The sequence below is a fragment of the Hemitrygon akajei genome, chromosome 7 (assembly GCF_048418815.1).
Source record: "Hemitrygon akajei chromosome 7, sHemAka1.3, whole genome shotgun sequence".
Classification (NCBI taxonomy): Eukaryota; Metazoa; Chordata; class Chondrichthyes; order Myliobatiformes; family Dasyatidae; genus Hemitrygon; species Hemitrygon akajei.
In genome coordinates, this window is record NC_133130.1 from 59,644,418 (window position 1) to 59,662,707 (window position 18,290).

The window sequence follows — 18,290 nt, forward strand, 5'->3', positions numbered from 1 at the left end:
AACAATACCTGTATTGTTCAGATTTGATTGCATAAACTATAAAGGCTCAAGGGTTGAATCCCCTTGTATTTGACCAACTGACGAAATTCCCTGAACTTTGTCTTCATCTCCTACTGGAGTCTGCATGTGTCTGTATACTCTATGCATGTTTACCAACATTAAAATCAAGGCCACATTGCTATTTATATGCCTGACTCCATTCTGATTTCATGCAGGAGATGTCAATTGGGAAAATTACAAGAGAACACCCAGCATAGGATCAGTGGGGGATTGCAGCTCCAAGGACCCAGGTTTGATCCTGACCTTAAATAGAATCTGTGACAATGTTGGTTTTCTCCAGGTTCAAAGTTCAAAGCAAATTTATCAAAGTACACATGTCATCATATACAACCCTGGTATTTATCTTCTGGCAGGCATACACAGTAAATGCAAGAAACACAAAACAATCAATGAAAGGTGCTGGCTAGAAGGGCCGAAGGGCCTACTCCTGCACCTACTGTCTATTGTCTATAAAGACTGTGCCCAACAGGATGGACACACAACAAAAGACAACAAACTGAAAATAAAAGGAAAAAAGAAAAAAATAATAAATAGCGAATATGAGATGAAGAGTCCAATGATAACACTGAGGTTTTAAAGTTGCTGATCCTCTCCACCTTTGATGCCCCCAGTGAGGACTGGCTCATAAGACTTCTGGCTCCCTCTCTCTCCTGTATATGCTGATTCTCACCACTTTTGATTCGGCCTGACAGTGGTGTCGTCAGCAAACTTAAATATGTCATTGGAGCTGTGCTTAGCCTCAAGTATAAACGGAGTGGAGCAGGGGGCTAAGCACACTGCCTTTTGGTGCATCTGTGCTGATGGCGTTCATGGAGATCTTTTGCCAATCCGAACTGACTGGGGATTTCCAAGTGAGGAAATTGAGTATCCAATTGCACAAGGAGGTATTGAAGCCTAGGTTTTGAAGTTTTGAAATGGTGATAGAACTGGATGCCAAGCTGTAGTCAATGAAGAGCATCCTGATATATGCATCTTCTCTGTCAGAATGTTCTAGGGTAGAGTGAAGAGCCAATGAAATGACATCTGCTGCAGACCTGTTGTGACAGTAGGCAAATTAGAATGGATCCAAGTTGCTTCTTAGGGAGGAATTAATATGTTTCATCACTAACCTTTCAAAGCACTTTATCACAGTGGATGTAAGTGTTACTGGAAGGTAGCCATTGAGGCAGGTACCTCAGACTGCCAAAGTGAGAGCTTAAAGAGATCAGTGAACACTTCAGCCAGTTGATCAGCACAGGTCTTTAGTACTCGGCAGGTACCCCATCCAGGCCCGATGCTTTCCTTGGGTTCAGCCTTCTTAAGGTTCCTCCATGTATTGATAGTCAAAACAAGCATAGAAGGCATTGAGCTCATCTGGGAGTGAAACTATGCTGTCACCTATATCGCTTGGTTTCACTTTATAAGAAGTAATAGCAGCCAAGCCCTGTCACAGCTGTCAACTTCAGTGATTCAGTTTGGTCCAGTATTATCAATTTGCATGCTAGATGGCTTTCCCAAGATCATACCTGACCTCTTGTATCTTATAAGGTCACCAGACCAGAATGTCACTGATCTTGCCCTCAACAGGTTGCAGATCTCATGGCTCCTCCAGAGTTTTTGGTTGGGGAAGACACTGAATGATTTTGGCAGGACACACTCACCCACGACTGCTTTTATAAAGTCCATGACAACTATGGTATATTCATCCAGATTCTCTGATGAGTCTTTGAACACCTCTGTTATCCACATCTCTGAAGCCTGACACTTTAACCTCTGCCTGTACACAGGTTACAGGAGGATAGCCAAGTAATCAGATTTCCTGAAATGTGCTCTTGGCATGGAACAGTAGTCATTCCTAATCATAGTACAGCAGTGTTCGAGTGTATTGGGATTCCTGATGCTGCAGGTTATATGTTGATGATAATCGGACAGAGAATTCTTCAAATAAGCCTGATAGAAGTCTCCAGCTATGATTTGAAAGGCGTTGGGGCATGCTGTTTCTTGCTTGCTTATGGCAGCACTCAATACCTCAAATGCCTGATTAATGCTCAGTTTCATCCTACTATTTAATGACATACTCTGAAGATAATGAACAATTGTAAATCACCCTAAGTGTATGCCAATGGAAAAAAGAACCAAAGGGGAGTTGGTGGATATGTATGAGAGTTGTAGGGATACAGGGAAATGAGATTGAAGGTTTGCGACTGATAAGATTGGTCTGCTGGGAAAGGACTCAAACCCAACAGATTGAATGGCTTCCTACTAGTCTTTATATGGTTTGGCAAATATCTTATTCATTAACTGCTCAACAACTTCAAGATGTAGAAAGGACAAATAAACAAAACAACTGCTGTGATTTAATCATTGACCTCTCCACTCCTAATTCTCTATTACACCAGGAATATAGAACTAAAAGACAGAGGCTTATGCAAATTAAATTGTTTTCAAATAACTAAAATCACAAAGGAACATGCATCTAAATAGCATCCAGATTTTAAGTTCGTAATTCAAGGATAAGCGACATTCTGAATACAACTTTAGCCATGGGCCTTAACTTGTGTCTGTTATATCCACATCTCAAATTAAACAGAATTATATGGAAAGAAGCTAAATGAAGCTTGCTTTCTGTATGTTTGCAACAATTTCTCTAACTACCTGAATTTAAGAAAACAGCAAATTAGAAATCCATGAAGGTAAGCCAAACAAACAATTGTGCAAAAATGACATTAAAATCTCAAACAAACCACATGACAACTACATTTCTTTTGTACGTGAAAATGAACCGGAGGCTGATAACACATAGCAAAACATCAATCAATTTAAGACATACTCTATTTTTTCCAATTTTATTATTCAAATTACAAATTAAGATAAGAAACCATAGTATTTTCAAACTTAGTCTTAAAAATTATCCAGCAGAGATAATTTCAATCATTATTGAAAATCTGTGAAGAAGAGAATTAGATGCACTACATTGTGCACATAGCGGACTGTCACAATAATAGTCTAAAATCTAGTTTACAGTTCAGAGTAAATTAGTAATTTGCGTGCAACTGCAAACAGTTTAGCTCATTCTATATTTCGAGAATCCCTTTTTAGAGCAGAAATTGTGAAAGCATTACTTTTACAATTTCTTACTATTAACATATTCACTCCATAATTATTTAGAACCAACTGTTTTTCACAGTACATTCAGCTGCTGCTGTTTCTCAAAAAATATCTGAAAATGAGTGAGACCTGTAGATAACAAATATTCAGTTTCATACTATGAAATGAACTGCATCTCTTCGAACCATGTTATTAATCGAAACTTAAATCAATATTATACTCCTGAACTAAATAGAGTAGGATATTTACATTTTATAGATTTATAATTAAATTATGCCAAATTGGCTGAACATTCTAATTTGGATTATCTGAACCCTATTATTGTAACCCACCTTTTAACTCAGAATGTTTTTCTAAGTCATTTATCATTATTTCTATTCCTACATCCCCTAGGCATTGAGGTTTTCTGCAGGCTTTTGTGCTTTTCAGTATTTTGTCAAACAAGTTGCAATTTGGATACAATGGGTTTAAATAAATACTTCAAGAGAGCTTTAAAGTAATTTTTCAAAGCATAATCAAAATTTTTTAGTCATTCAATCCTGCTGACAAGCACATCTTTATTAAACACAGCACTCCATATTAAGATTCCTAAGCAGAGTCTTCAATCCGAATGCATGGAATGCCTCAGATAAGGATAGAGAGAGCAGTTCAGAATATCTGTTTGAACAAAGCCCACCTGATATGGAAGTATTTACGCTGCTAGTACTTCTTCCAGTGCCTTTGCCATTACTTTTGCAAATGTGTACACCTCCTGCAGACATGGGGATCCATATCTGGTTACAAAAGCAGAGAATGTTGCCTTGTTCAAATTCAGAAGCAAGATTTATTTTTATTCGCCTCATTACAGATTGTCGGAATACTGGGAGCATAATTTTCAGATAAGCATAACCAATGATAACATAACAATGATGGGGGAATCTGGCAAATGATTAAATGACCTTCAGTGATTCAGCTTACTAGACATGCAAAGGAACACTGAGTTTAAGATAATTAGTTATTTTATCCTTCAAAGGTTTTGCAAGAAATTTGGAGTTGCACAAACAGCACTTCAATGGATTATATTACTGAGTCCACAAAAACTTTTTGTAGTACATCAAATATTAATAAAATTAGTTTTATGAATTATTATGTTTTGTTTATTATTATTTTTAATCTTCAATTTCAGTAGTGTTGTTCTACTTGATTCAAAGAGATTTGAGCACTTTTAGAATAGTAGCCCAAAACATCAGGGAGTGATCAATTTTGTTATTTTTGTTGGCAAATACAGGATACCAAAGAAATGGGGTAAAAGTCGATTTAGATGGATTAGCAGAGAGAAACACACAGATGACACATGTAATTTCCTTGAAACAGTGAAGGAAAATAGCACAAATTCAAATGCAATCATTCTTAAGACCCTTCCACTAAACCAAAACAAACCAAGATCATGAAACAATAAGCATTTAAAGTAGAGGAGTACATATCTGCAAAGAATGGAGTAAAGGCAGTGGAATGAGTTTTGGATCATTTCAGCAGAGGTTAGACATAGGTAACAGCCTACTTTGCTACCTTCTTTTGCATATTCTGTGTTTATATTTCAAAACCGACCAATAAACAGGTACCCACATGTACTCATTGCACAGATTTCTGAATGACAAAGTAGGCAGCTTTGTTAATATATCAAATTCACATTTGGAGCAAGCTGGTAGGTAATCAGATAATTTTTCCCTGCCAAAGAAGGTGAAAGTAACTTAAATTTCTTATCAGTACGGTTGTACAAAATTCTTATTGGCTATATCATAAACACAACATTAGCCACCTTCTTACCAACAGCCATGCTGACCTGTACTGGGTTCCAAGACACTGGAGACATCAGAAATCACCCTCTTACCATTTCATCAGAAGGGGTTTGGAGAAAATCTTCCCTTTTATCAAAACTCAAAGGCAAACATTTCATATCAGTACGTGCTTTGTTTGAAGGGATTTGGACCTAAAATTACCTTTCCAATATTACAAGCATTGAATTCTATAGAAAATACTCTCTGCCATATAATCTCTCTTTGTTCTCTACCCTATCATATTTAAGTATAACAAAGCCCTATTACCAGGAATAGAGTAGGTGACCTACTGCTGTGTGCACTGCAAAGTTACAAATGACCAGAAAAGACCATATGACACATAAGCAGAATTAGGCAATTTGGCTCATTAAGTCTGCTCTGCCATTTGATCACGGCTGATTAATTTTCCCTCTGAACTCCATCCTCTTGTGTTCTCCCCATGACATTTGTCACCCTTACTAAACAAGAACCTATCAAGCTCTGGCTTTAAATATACCCAATGACTTGACCTCCATAGCTGTCTGTGGTAATGAACTAAAGAAATTCTTCCTCATCTCTGTTCTAAAAGGATATCTTTCTATTCTGTGCTGTGCTCTCCAAATGGCTGGTAATTTCCTCATTGTCAATAAATACTTCATGACAATATAGTCTGCTCAGATGGTAATATGCAGCTAGAAGTTGCATTATATCATCAGATAGCACATCCAATCTGTAAGCTAACATTTTACACCACCAAACCAACATTGTTAAAAACAAACTTTAATGAAGATTTGAACTAGTCTCTTCAAATACTGATGTTTTGTTTTATTATCAGAAGCACTTCAGATTTATGAAATGTATTCACAGACAGGTATGGAGTATTATGATGTTAAGTTATAGTTTTGAATATACACACAATAGCAGCTGGCAAGGCTGAAATGCTCTGGCATCCCAGAAGTTTTTCTACAGAAGTGAAATTTCAATTTTTTAAGTTAACACACAAAACATCCACACATTAAGATGTATGAATCAACGCAATTCCACTTTTTGAATTGCATGGCAATATCACAAAATTTCTGATTCAGGTTGAGGCTAAATGGGGGTGAGGCGAGAGGGAGGATTAGTGCCTCAACAGATGTGTTTGAAATTAAGTACACTGTTTGGAAGCACAGTCAAGCAATCCCTTAAGACTGATCCACCTTTGCATTAGGGTGAGTCTTCTCTACACTCAACACATTTTCCCACCTTTGCCCAATATCTATCAATTTGATTATCTGATACAAATCTATGTTATTATTGAAAATTCTAAAATCCTTACTCATACAGGGCTCAGAGGTATGAGGGGAAGCAGGGAGAGAAAAAGATTGGCCTTAATTTCTGCAGCACTCTGTAGAAAAACTGATTTTTCTCCCTTTTGAGATAGTTTTAACAAGAAGATAATGTTCATTTGATGATACACCCATTTTATTGAATGTTTTTTTATGGTTTAAGTAGCGAGCTCCTTTCCACAACCTCCTATACTCAGAGAAATTTCATTCATGTTTCTGCATCTCATTCTCAGATGAGATGCCCAGGCTTCACCAAACAGAACCTAGCATACTGAAGGATAAGTCATCAAGATGCCTAAAGAACCATGCTGCATTGAACAGGCTTTTTCTCTGCAAGCTTTTGCCAGCATAGATAGCTGGGGAAAGGATTATGCAAGCCAGGAGAATGGCATGAGGAAGACATTTGAAATCACTGTGGATGCTGACAAAGTCCATGCACTTGTGAGTCAAGAACACAAGTGTTTTCAAATTAAAATGGAATGCTTTACTTGTAGTGATATCATTTCAAGAGTTCCATTTTAAGTTGAAAATTACACTCCTCCTCTTTGACTGTAGTTATGGAGAAGCTGCACTGAACCCAATCAAAGGTTTATACTGCTATCCTAAGTATCCATCATGAAACTTCAGAACGAGGCTAATCAAGGCTACTCCTCCCAAGAGCATTTCAAGGTACTGTATTTGAATGTCTATTTTTCTTTGTCCAAAGATTTTGATTACTACCAAATCTCTTTTCCACCCTAGTTTCTCACTGTTACTTGGTTCCAAAATGGATGATCTTACAACTGCAAATAATGACCTCTATTTGCCTTGCCTTTGCCCTGTCAAGTTATTTTGTTCTCTCAAATACTTTGTTACAACTTCTTGTTATCACCTATTTCTATTTACCAACTTCTCTTTACTTTTATCTTCTTTCTTCTAGCATTTATTCAAGTTTCTTTTTTTTTCCAGAAAGAAAAATAACAGAATGGGATCCTGATATAGAGGTATACAAACTTGTGACAGGCAGAGATATGGTAGCTAGTAAGAAACTTCTCCCCAAAGCAGTGGTATCCAAACCCAGAGGAGCAAGAAGTTTAGAGGAGATCGGAGGCAGATTTTTTTCTTGGTAACAATGTGAAACATACTGCCTGTGAAGGAGGCAGGAACCATAACAACATTTAAGAGACACCTGGACAAACACTTGTATCACCACAACATAATAGACTACAGACCAAGTGCAGGTAAATGACATTAGTAGAGATAGGTACTTGATAGTTGACATACACCCTATTTTTATGTTGTATGACTCTATTAATTTAGTTTTCAGAAGAATAAAACTACTTAGTTATAAAAGTGATGAATCACGTACCATGCATCTCCAAATGATCCTCCTTCCCCACTCAATGGGGCATCCATTAGCAAGTCAAAAAGCCAGTGCAATTTACGGGGGTCCCTGCTCTCCTAAAGAAATAAATTTAAACATTGCAAAAGATCTCATGGCATTTATTTCTGAAAAGAGCAAGATATTCTCCTGGTATCCTGACCAACATTCATCTCTAAAAACCCCAATATTTTTCTGTGAATTGACTGCTTGATTGCCTTTTATTACCTTGAAAATATTTAGTAAGCTTTTGATGATATGAACACAGTAAATAAATGCAGTGCCTTTTAAACTAATTCAATTCAGACTTTCTTTGTAAAATAAAGACTAATATACTTTTGAATCACTAACTAAAACTAAGAGCCCACATACAAGCATGATCTTTGTTAGAGGCTTTATAAATTCATACAAAACATTTTCAAATATTTGTACAATATTGTAAGGGATATGTAAACTTAATAATTAAAGTCTATAATTTATAGGGATGGTTACTTACAAAATTAATGTTTCAGAGTATGCATAAATACAATTCTTACATTTTTATCTGTTTCATTTTACAGTTACAAACTCATTTTAACATGCACAAAGTAGAATTTTGATAGAGATGATTTATCGCATAAATGAGGTAAATTAGAAGTAAAACAAATGAAAATGTTATATTTGGAAGCATGCAACTATAGTGTAGCCCAGTTCAATTATTTGTCTTTATTTCTTACACAAGCTGTGGCAATGCATGTTCCCCAGTCATTGTAAGTCTCCACTGTGATGCTGGACAAAGCAGTTCGAAGAAGGGGAGAGAGGGTTTCCCACAGTTGCTCTACCTATAAAACCAGAAAATAATTTAACGCTAGTTCAATAAATTGGCATTAAAAGAGACTTAATCTTAACATCAATACCCAAAATGAAATTTCAAATCTGCCATCCTAAACCATCATGAAAATTACCCATGCTTCAAATGTGCAAATAACTCAAATCCATTATTATCATTACTATTATCTATATTAAACACTCATGGAAATAAGATTTCAATTCATTCTTTAAAAGATACTTAAGCTCACTTTGAAAAATTATTACTTTATAGGGATAGAGGAATCTTACTTTTAAGCCATAGATGAATTATAAACATAACTTAATTGGTACAAGTCAATCAATTTATTTGGCAGGCAAGCTTGATTAGCTGGAAAACAGCTGGCATAAGAAATAGAAATCATTCTCATTTTGCTCTTTGAAATATCTGGAACCAGTGAACCAGTATGAACATATGAACACTTCAAATGGCAGTCAGATTTATATAATTTGTCTTCAAACATATATGCAACACAATTCAAGACTTAACTTTTCCTCATTACAAATGGGTTGAAGACAAATTGTATTTTAGATACAAACCAGAACAGAAAATTTGTTTTAACAAAAAATGTACTACTCTGACCAGCAAATCTGTATTTTAAATACAGCTGATCTAATTCTGTGGCAACATGCAAATATTTCCCTTATTTTAAATTGTTTTAGTATGCAGAGCATGAAACTAATGGTATTACCTTTTCATGATACCAGTGTTTGGAACCTCGTATCAATCCTGCAATGATTTCAGCTCCACAACGTTGAGCACTTTCATGAGAATCTGAGACGAGACGTTCTAAATGTGGTTTTAAAACTGGTAAAAAGGCTGTGTCAAAGTTTCTGAACAAACCCTAGCATGAAAAAATGAACAAAAATGTATCAATAACATTCCAAATGCAACTTAAAGAACTATTGAAATCTCTTTGTTTGATCTCACTTGAACTTATATAAAAAATGGCAAGTTATCTCAAGGAAATGGACAGAATTCTAAAGGACTTTAATAAAGCTGCCAAGTTGCAGATATATAGGACCCTGGTCAGACCCCATTTGGGAGTACTATGCTCAGTTCTGGTCGCCTCACTACAGGAAGGATATGGAAGCCATAGAAAGGACGCAGAGGAGATTTACAAGGATGTTGCTTGGATTGGGGAGCATGCCTTATGAAAACAGGTTGAGTGAACTCGGCCTTTTCTCCTTGGAGCGACGGAGGATGAGAGGTGACTAACAGAGGTGTATATATTGATGAGAGGTATTGATCGTGTGGATAATCAGAAGCTTTTTCCCAGGGCTGAAATGGTTGCCACAAGAGGACACAGGTTTAAGGTGCTAGGGAGTAGGCACAGAGTAGATGTCAGGGGTAAGTGTTTTACGCAGACAGTGGTGAGTGCGTGGAATGGGCTGCCGGCAATGGTGGTGGAGGCAGATACGATAGGGTCTTTTAAGAGACTTTTGGATAAGTACAAGGAGCTTCGAAAAATAGAGGGCTATGGGTAAGCCTAGTAATTTCTACGGTAAGGACATGTTCGGCACAACTTTGGGGACCGAAAGGCCTGTATTGTGCTGCAGGTTTTCTATCTTTCTATTTATCAAGTTACTGTATAAACTTGGCTCAGTATTCAACAACCAGGGATTGACTATCAGAATAGTAGAGAGAAGAAATTTCTTTAATAAGAAGATGGAATTCTTTGAATGCTTTCTAGACAGCTGTGGAGACCTGTTCAAGGCTAACACCTTCACATGTTACAGGAATTAAATGATATAGGTTAATGCAGGAAGATGATATGGAGACAATAGATCAAAGATCTTTCTGACTAGTGGACCAGGAATGGTGGAAGTAAACACGAATGTGCTATGTTCTTATATTAATTTCATGCAGGAAAAATACTGGTCAGGTAGTTAATGATAATTACTGTCTATTGGTTGAGCTTCCTTGAATACTACTGCAAAATTCCAAGAAGGATGTTATTTGTATATTTTTTTTCTCTATGCTTCCTGTGAGAATAATTTAATGATATGTAATACTATTTTCCCAGCTACTTATGTTAGATGAACTGGTCTGTGTTGCCTCATTTTCTTTCTCCTTATTTTCTTAAATGGTTGGGTTATATTAGCTCCTTTAAAATCTGAGGAATCCATATAGAATGTATGAAATTTAGCAGTTGTTAATTCATCCCTCATGCTGACAGATTGTTCTGCATAGCAAGAAAGTATTTCATTTCCTCACCATCATAAATATGTTTTTGACCAAAGTCTGAACATTCAGAATCAATGGACACTGACAGTGATGTCAAAAATGGAAAACACAGGGTTCAGTCATAGTCCTGAAACATCCATTATAAAAGCAAATACATCAGAAAATGGTTTCAGATCAATTCGACAGATCTCAGGAGAAAGACTGCACAGTTGTTGTGATTCCGGGCAGTGGAGCTCTGGCTATACTTTCATAGTCTAAACATGTAAGCCATGGTCTTCACTGGAAGACTGGCATAGCGTATATGGAAGGAAGGGAAACAAGCAGTAGTGTCATGGAACATATAGAGAATAAAGAGGAGGAGATGCTTGCTGCCTTACAGTGAGTAAAGGTAGATAAATTCTCCAGGCATGACATGATATTTTTTTGGACCTTGAGAGAGACTAGTGTAGAAATTACAGGGGCCCTGGCAGAAATATTTAAAATGTCCTTAGACACGGGTGCAGTGCCAGAGGATTGGACGGTAGCTCATGTCGTTCCGTTGTTTAAAAAAGGCTCCAAAAGTAAACCAGGTAATTACAGGTCGGTGAGTCTGACTGCAGTAGTAGGTAAATTATTGGAAGGTGTTCTGAGAGATCGGATATACAAGTATTTGGACACCCAAGGGCTGATTAAGGATAGTCAGCATGGCTTTGTGCATGGTAGATCATGTTTAACGAATCTTGTAGAGTTTTTCGAAGAGGTTACCAAGAAAGTAGATGAAGGAAAGGCTGTGGATATTGTCTACATGGACTTTAGTAAGGCCTTTGACAAGGTCCCACATGGGAGGTTAGTTCAGAAGGTTCAGACACTAGGTATCCATGGAGAGGTTGTAAACTGGATTAGAAATTGGGTGAGCAAATATGAGGAAATCTGCAGATTCTGGAAATTCAAACAACACACACAAAACGCTGGTGGAACACAGCAGGCCCGGCAGCATCTATAGGGAGAAGCGCTGTCAACGTTTCGGGCCGAGACCCTTCGTCAGGTCCTGATTGAACAGGTTAGGACTTTATTCCTTGGAGAGTAGGAGAATGAGGGGGGATTTGAAAGAGGTTTACAAAATTATGCGGGGCATTGACAGAGTAAATGCGAGCAGGCTTTTTCCACTTAGATTAGGAGAGATAAATACGAGAGGACATGGCTTTAGGGTAAAAGGGGAAAGGTTTAGGGGAAACTTCTTCACTCAGAGTGGTGGGAGTGTGGAATGAGCTGCCATCTGACGCGGTAAACGCGGGCTCACTCATACGTTTTAAGAATAAATTGGATAGATACATGGATGGGGGAGATCTGGAGGGTTATGGACTGGGTGCAGGTCAATGGGACTAGGGGAATAAAGCTTCGGCACAGACTAGAAGTGCCGAATGGCCTCTTTTCTGTGCTGTAGTGTTCTATGGTTCTATGAAAGTTAGAATCAGAGCCAAATCTATTCACTCATAGAAAAGGAAACTTTTTCAAAAATGTTAAAGTGACCAGTGCCAAAGGAGCCACTGTGGTGTGAAAATATCCTAAAAACTTCTACTCCATTCACTTAAGTATTAATGTACAGAATATTCTGCTATAACTTGAGTGATCATACATTCAGAACACTACACAATAACAGCCACACTTTAGATAAACAAACAGAACAGGAGTAAAGAGAGTATGGAGGAACAGGGAAGTGTGAATAAAACCTACACTGAAATAAGTGACAACCCAGAAAAGGAAAGGATTAAACCACTCACACCGCACACAGGCAAGCATACACAGATGGCATATGTAAACACAATATATGCAATAAACTTCCCATTTTTAATCAAACATTGGTGGTTGAATTTAGTAACCATGGGCAATGATGCTCGGGCAAAACCGCTCACTTTGTCTCCAATGGTTCACAGAAAATTCCAAAATCCAAAGTAAATTTATTATCAAAGTACATTTTCTTGTGGGGACTCTCAGTAGAACTGACAAGCGCAATAGAAAAACTATACACAAAGACTGAAACAAAAGACAAACTATGCAACCAAGCAAAATAAATAAGTAATACTGAGAACAGGAGTTGCAAAGGGTCATGAAAGTGAATCTGTAGGTTGAGGAATTGATTATTTATTGAGATAAAGCCTGGAATAGGCCCTCTAGCCTAATTATAGGACAATTTACAATGACCAATTAACCTACCATCCACTAAGTCTTTGGACTGTGGAAGGAAACTAGAGCACCCGGAGGAAACCCACACTGTTACAGAGAGAATGTACAAATTCCTTACAGATAGTGGCAGAATTGAACCTGGGTCACTGGTACTGTAAAACACTGTGCAAACCACTACGCTACTGGGCTGCTCCATTCAGAGTTGCGATGGGCGATGTCATTGATACTGGTTCAGGAGCCTGATGGTTGAAGGGTAATACCTGTCCCTGAACCTGGTAGTGTGTGACCAAAGGCTCCTGTACCTCCTTCTCAATTTTCAATGAAGCATCTCAGCTCCACAATCAGAAATTTACTTTATTTTATTTATTTAGTGATACAGCACATTAACATGTCCTTCCAGCCCAATTACCCCATGTGCCTAATTAACTTAGCAATGCGTAAATCTTTTCAACATGAGAGGAAACGGGAACACTTGAAGGAAATGCACACAAACATGGGGAGAATATACAAAGTCCTTACACAGAGTGGCAGAATTGAACCCGCATTGCTGGGACAGCAGTACATCAACTGCTATACCACCACACTGCCAATATCCATTACTCACTTTAAAACGTGCATCTAGATATGACAAAGCCATTTCCTGATTACAGACTCAAATGTTTTAATCCAGGTAGTTTTAACAGTGGACACTATAAATATGAAATTCAAAATTATAAATGTAAAATGCAAAAAATTCAGAAGTTAGCCACGATACACCGGCATCTCTCCCTTCCTGAGAAAGACATGGGATCAAGCTCAATCTCAAAGACTTAAGTGCATTATCTGGGTAGACTTTCAATGCAACTCCAAGCAAAAACTGCCCAAGCCAATGGATTGTCTTCAGAATGAGAATACATCATCATTTTGTTTTTTTAAGAACCTAATCTTCCCACTCTCTGGTCAACAGCTTTCACTGAACCATCACTCGAAACAATTTTAAACACAAGAGATTCTGCAGATGCCGGAAATCCAACATTTGATCTCCCAATAAGGGTCTTGGCCTGAAAGGGTCTTAGTTGACTCTTTATTCCTTTCCATAGATGCTGCCTGACCAGTTCCTCCAGCATTTTGTGTGTATTACTCAAACAATCTTTTTATTTATTTCACTGCTAATTAGTATATTCTGTATAATGCAATATCTTCAGGTAACTTGCTAACTGTTTTGCACATTCCGAGATCACAAAAAATATTGTTAATGTAAGTTATTTCCTCAAAAAATTGCTAATATCATTCTTAGTGCAGCTTTTGCAATAATTGATTTTTCAAATACAATTTTAGGCAAAATATAACAAAGGAGAATTCCACATAGATTGGGTGAATCAGGTTAGTCAAGGAAGTCTTGAGGAGGACTTCATAGAATGCATCTGTGATGGCTTTCTCGAGCAGCATGTTAGTGAACCTACAAGGGAAAATACTATCTTAGATCTAGTCCTGTGCAATGAGACAGTAAGATTAATGTTCTTGTGGTCAGGGATCCTCTAGGAAAGAATGATCATAGTACGATTGAATTTTGCATACAGATGGAGAATGAAGTAGATCTAAAACTAGTGTATTATGCTTGAACAAGGGAGAATACAACAGGATGGGGGAGCAGTTGGCTAATGTGGATTGGGAGCACAGGTTATTTGGTCGGACAGTTGAGGAACAGTGGAATACTTTCACAGAGATTTTTCACAGTGCTCAACAAAAGAATATTCCAGTCAAAAGTACAGACGGTAAGTGTGGGGAGAGCCAGCCTTTGATAACTAAGGAAATAAAAGATATTATCAAATTAAAAGCTCATGTGTACAAAGTCGCAAAGAGTAGTGGGAGACTGGAGGATTGGGAAAACTTTAAAAAGCAACAAAGAACAACTAAACAAGAAATAAGGAAAGGGAAGATAGCGTATGAAAGTAAATTAGCACAAAATATAAAAACAGATAGAAAAAGTTTTCATAAGTATATAAAGTGGAAGAGGGTGGCTATAGCCAACGTAGGTCCCTTTCCCAAGAAGGGAAAATTGATATTGGGTGATGAGGAAATGGCTGAGGCATTGAACGACTATTTTGTGTCGGTCTTCACAGTGGAGGACACATCTAATATGGCAAAGAAGGATGTTATGGACGAGGTGAGGACCTCGATAAAATCACTGTCACTAAAGAGACACTGATGAGCAAACTAGAGGGCCTGAAGGTAGATAAGTCCCCTGGTCCTGATGGGATGAACCCCAGGGTGCTGAGGGAATTGGCAGAGGTTATAGTAGACACGTTGGTGATCATTTATCAAAACTCTCTTGATTCTGGGCAGGTCCCAACGGATTGGAAGACAGCAAATGTCATGCCACTTTTTAAAAAGGGATGTAGGCAAAAGACGGGTAACTATAGGCCAGTTAGCTTAACATCTTTAGTTGGGAAAATGCTTGAAGCTGTCATTAAGGAAGAAATAGCGAAACATTTAGAAAGGAATGGTCCCATTAGACAGATGCAGCATGGATTCAGAAAGGTCAGGTCCTGTTTGACAAATTTACAGGAGTTCTTTGAGGACATTATGAGTGCAGTAGATAGAGGGGAACAGGTGGATGTCATATACTTGGATTTCCAGAAGGCGTTCGATAAGGAGCTGCACAAGAGACTTATAAATAAGATACAGATGCATGGAGTCGGAAGAAGTGTATTGGCATGGATAGTGAATTGGTTAACTAATAGAAGGCAGAGAGTTGGTATAAATGGGTGCTTCTCCGGTTGGCAGTCAGTGCTGAGTGGGGTGCCGCAGGGGTCGGTGCTGGGCCCGCAGATGCTTACTATTTACATTGATGACTTGGAAGAGGGGAGTGAGTGTAGCATAGCAAAATTTGTTGATGACACTAAACTGAGTGGAAAAGCAAATTGTACAGAGGATGTGGAGAGTCTGTAGAGGGATATAGATAGGTTAAGTGAGTGGGCCAAGGTCTGGCAGATGGAATACAACATTGGTAAATGTTAGATCACCCATTTTGGAAGGAATAATAGAAGAACAGATTATTATTTAAATGGTGAAAGATTGCAGCATGCTGTTGTGCAGAGGGAGTTGAGAGTGCATGTGCATGAATCGCAAAAAGTTAGCTTGCAGGTACAACAGGTTATTAAGAAGGCAAACGGAATGTTGGCCTTCACTGCTAGAGGGATTGAATTCAAGAGCAGGGAGGTCATGCTGCAACTATACAGGGTACTGGTGAGGCTGCACCTGGATTACTGTGTGCTGTTCTGGTCTCCATACATGAGGAAGGATATACTGGCTTTGGAGGCAGTGCAGAGGTGGTTCACCAGGTTGATTCCAGACATGAAGGGGTTAACCTATGAGGAGCGATTGAGTCACCTGGACTATACTCTCTGGAATTCAGATGAATGAGAGGGGATCTTATGGAAACATACAAAATTTTGAAAGGGATAGATAAGATAGAAGTAGAAAAGTTGTTTCCACTGGTAGGTGAGACTAGAACTAGGGGACATTACCTCAAAATTCAGGGGAGAAGATTTAGGACGGAGATGAGGAAAAACTGTTTTTCCCCCAGAGTGCTGAATCTGTGGAATTCTCTGCCCAGGGAAGCAGTTGAAGTTTCTTCACTAAATATATTTAAGATATAGTTAGATAGTTTTTTACATAGTAGGCGACTTAAGGGTTATGGGGAAAAGGCAGGTAGGTGGAGATGAGTCCATGGCCAGATCAGCCATGATCTTATTGAATGGCAGAGCAGGCCCGATGGGCCGGATGGCCTACTCCTGCTCCTATTTCTTATGTTCCTCATGCTCTTATTGTTCTGATGAGAAACTTCTCAAAAACACAATTCTGCTTGATTATTGGAAATTATTTATGGCAAATATAAACGCATGTAAGATGATGGTTGAGACTTACTCATTTATATTAATATATAGTAAGATCATTTACCTTGAACAGGCAAAACCTGCGTGGATTAAACTTGTCCCTTCCCTTTCGGTCTTCCAAGGATAAAAATTTTATCAATTTCTCTACGAAGTGTACATCAGAGAAATGATCATAAATTATTTGCTCTGCCTATAAGAAAGATGTTCAAAGGTTATTGATTATGAAAGTATAGAAGAAATAAGCATGACTAAGCAAAGGATACAAGCTACATTCAATTAACAGTAGACTTGCTTCCAGTACAAAATTTTCAAACAAGATTCAGCTACAGTACAAGCTCAAAGTAAAAACACAAGGTGGTAGATCTTGATGTAACAATTAACAGTATTTAACAAAATGTACTTAAATATAAATATATTTAAATTCTGGCCTCACAAATATATTGTGCAGTTAAAATAACTCTCACAGAATATTCCTAATAAATTGCCTTCAACTGTAATATCTGAGGAAAATGCATTACTACTTTCTAGACTTTAGAAAAAAAATACTGCACAGAAAATTAAACTACTGCATAGAAAAAGCAGTTTGTATGAAGATGAATAGATGCAAGATAGAAATTTTAGAAGTGACCAATCACTTATGCTGTTAACATACAAACCAGCACTGAAATTATAGCACACAATCCTGACCTCAAAAAGAAACTGCCTAAAACCAACTAGAAATGTCTTAATTAAATGCTTTTCTTTTTTGATGCTGGCAGCTGTTCCTTCAGCCTTCAAAACTGAAGTCATCAACATATTTAAGCAATATTAATGAAATAGTCACATGCATTTAGGAAAGTGAACTGCAAATCATCAATGGGGACGGGAGAGGTTCCAGAGGATTGGAGGGTTGCGGATGTTGCTCCATTATTCAAGGAAGGGAATTATAGAGATAGCCCAGGAAATTATAGCCCAGTGAGTGTTTCTTCAGTGGTTGGTAAGTTGATGGAGAAGATCCTGACAGGCAGGATTTATGAACATTTGGAGAGGTATAATATGATTAGGAATAGTCAGCATGGCTCTGTGATAGGTAGGTCGTGCCTTACAAGCCTGACTGAATTTTTTGAGGATGTGACTAAACACACTGATGTAGGTATAGCAGTAGATGTAGTGTATATGGATTTCAGCAAGGTATTTGACAAGGTACCCCATGCAAGGCTTATTGAGAAAGTAAGAGGGCATGTGATTTAAGGGGTAATTGCTCTGTGGTTCCAGAACTGGTTTGCCCACAGAAGGCAAAGAGTGGTTGTAGGCAGGTCATATTCTGCATGGAGGTTAGTCACCAGTGGTGTGCCTCAGAAATCTGTTCTGGGACCCCGTAGAAGAAAGTAAGAAAGAGGAAAAAGAATATTCATTTTCATCTGGATTACATACTTTTCAGTAGTGTTTACTTGAAATGAACTATTATTTTCATGTTACAGCATAAATTCACAATAATGCCCAGCAGTAAATTTTAGCGTGATCCAAGATGACGCTGCTCGGAAAATTATTTACCATAATCTAGTTACAAAGTGACTGATAGAGTGCGATCCATCACAATTTACA

At 37.8% G+C, this 18,290-nt stretch overlaps 1 protein-coding gene across 3 annotated transcripts in view; it reads right to left on the reverse strand.

Annotated features, from left to right (window-relative positions):
- The window catches only part of LOC140730482 (proteasome activator complex subunit 4-like), a 123,984-nt gene that overhangs the window by 19,282 nt on the left and 86,412 nt on the right, over positions 1–18,290 (reverse strand). For all 3 annotated transcript variants that reach the window (XM_073050964.1, XM_073050963.1, XM_073050965.1), the window contains 4 exons: positions 16,771–16,896; positions 9,170–9,322; positions 8,348–8,452; positions 7,620–7,711 (listed from right to left, as the gene is read on the reverse strand). In XM_073050964.1, coding sequence (XP_072907065.1) covers positions 7,620–7,711; positions 8,348–8,452; positions 9,170–9,322; positions 16,771–16,896 — 476 coding nt within the window. The remainder of the gene's footprint in view (positions 1–7,619; positions 7,712–8,347; positions 8,453–9,169; positions 9,323–16,770; positions 16,897–18,290) is intronic.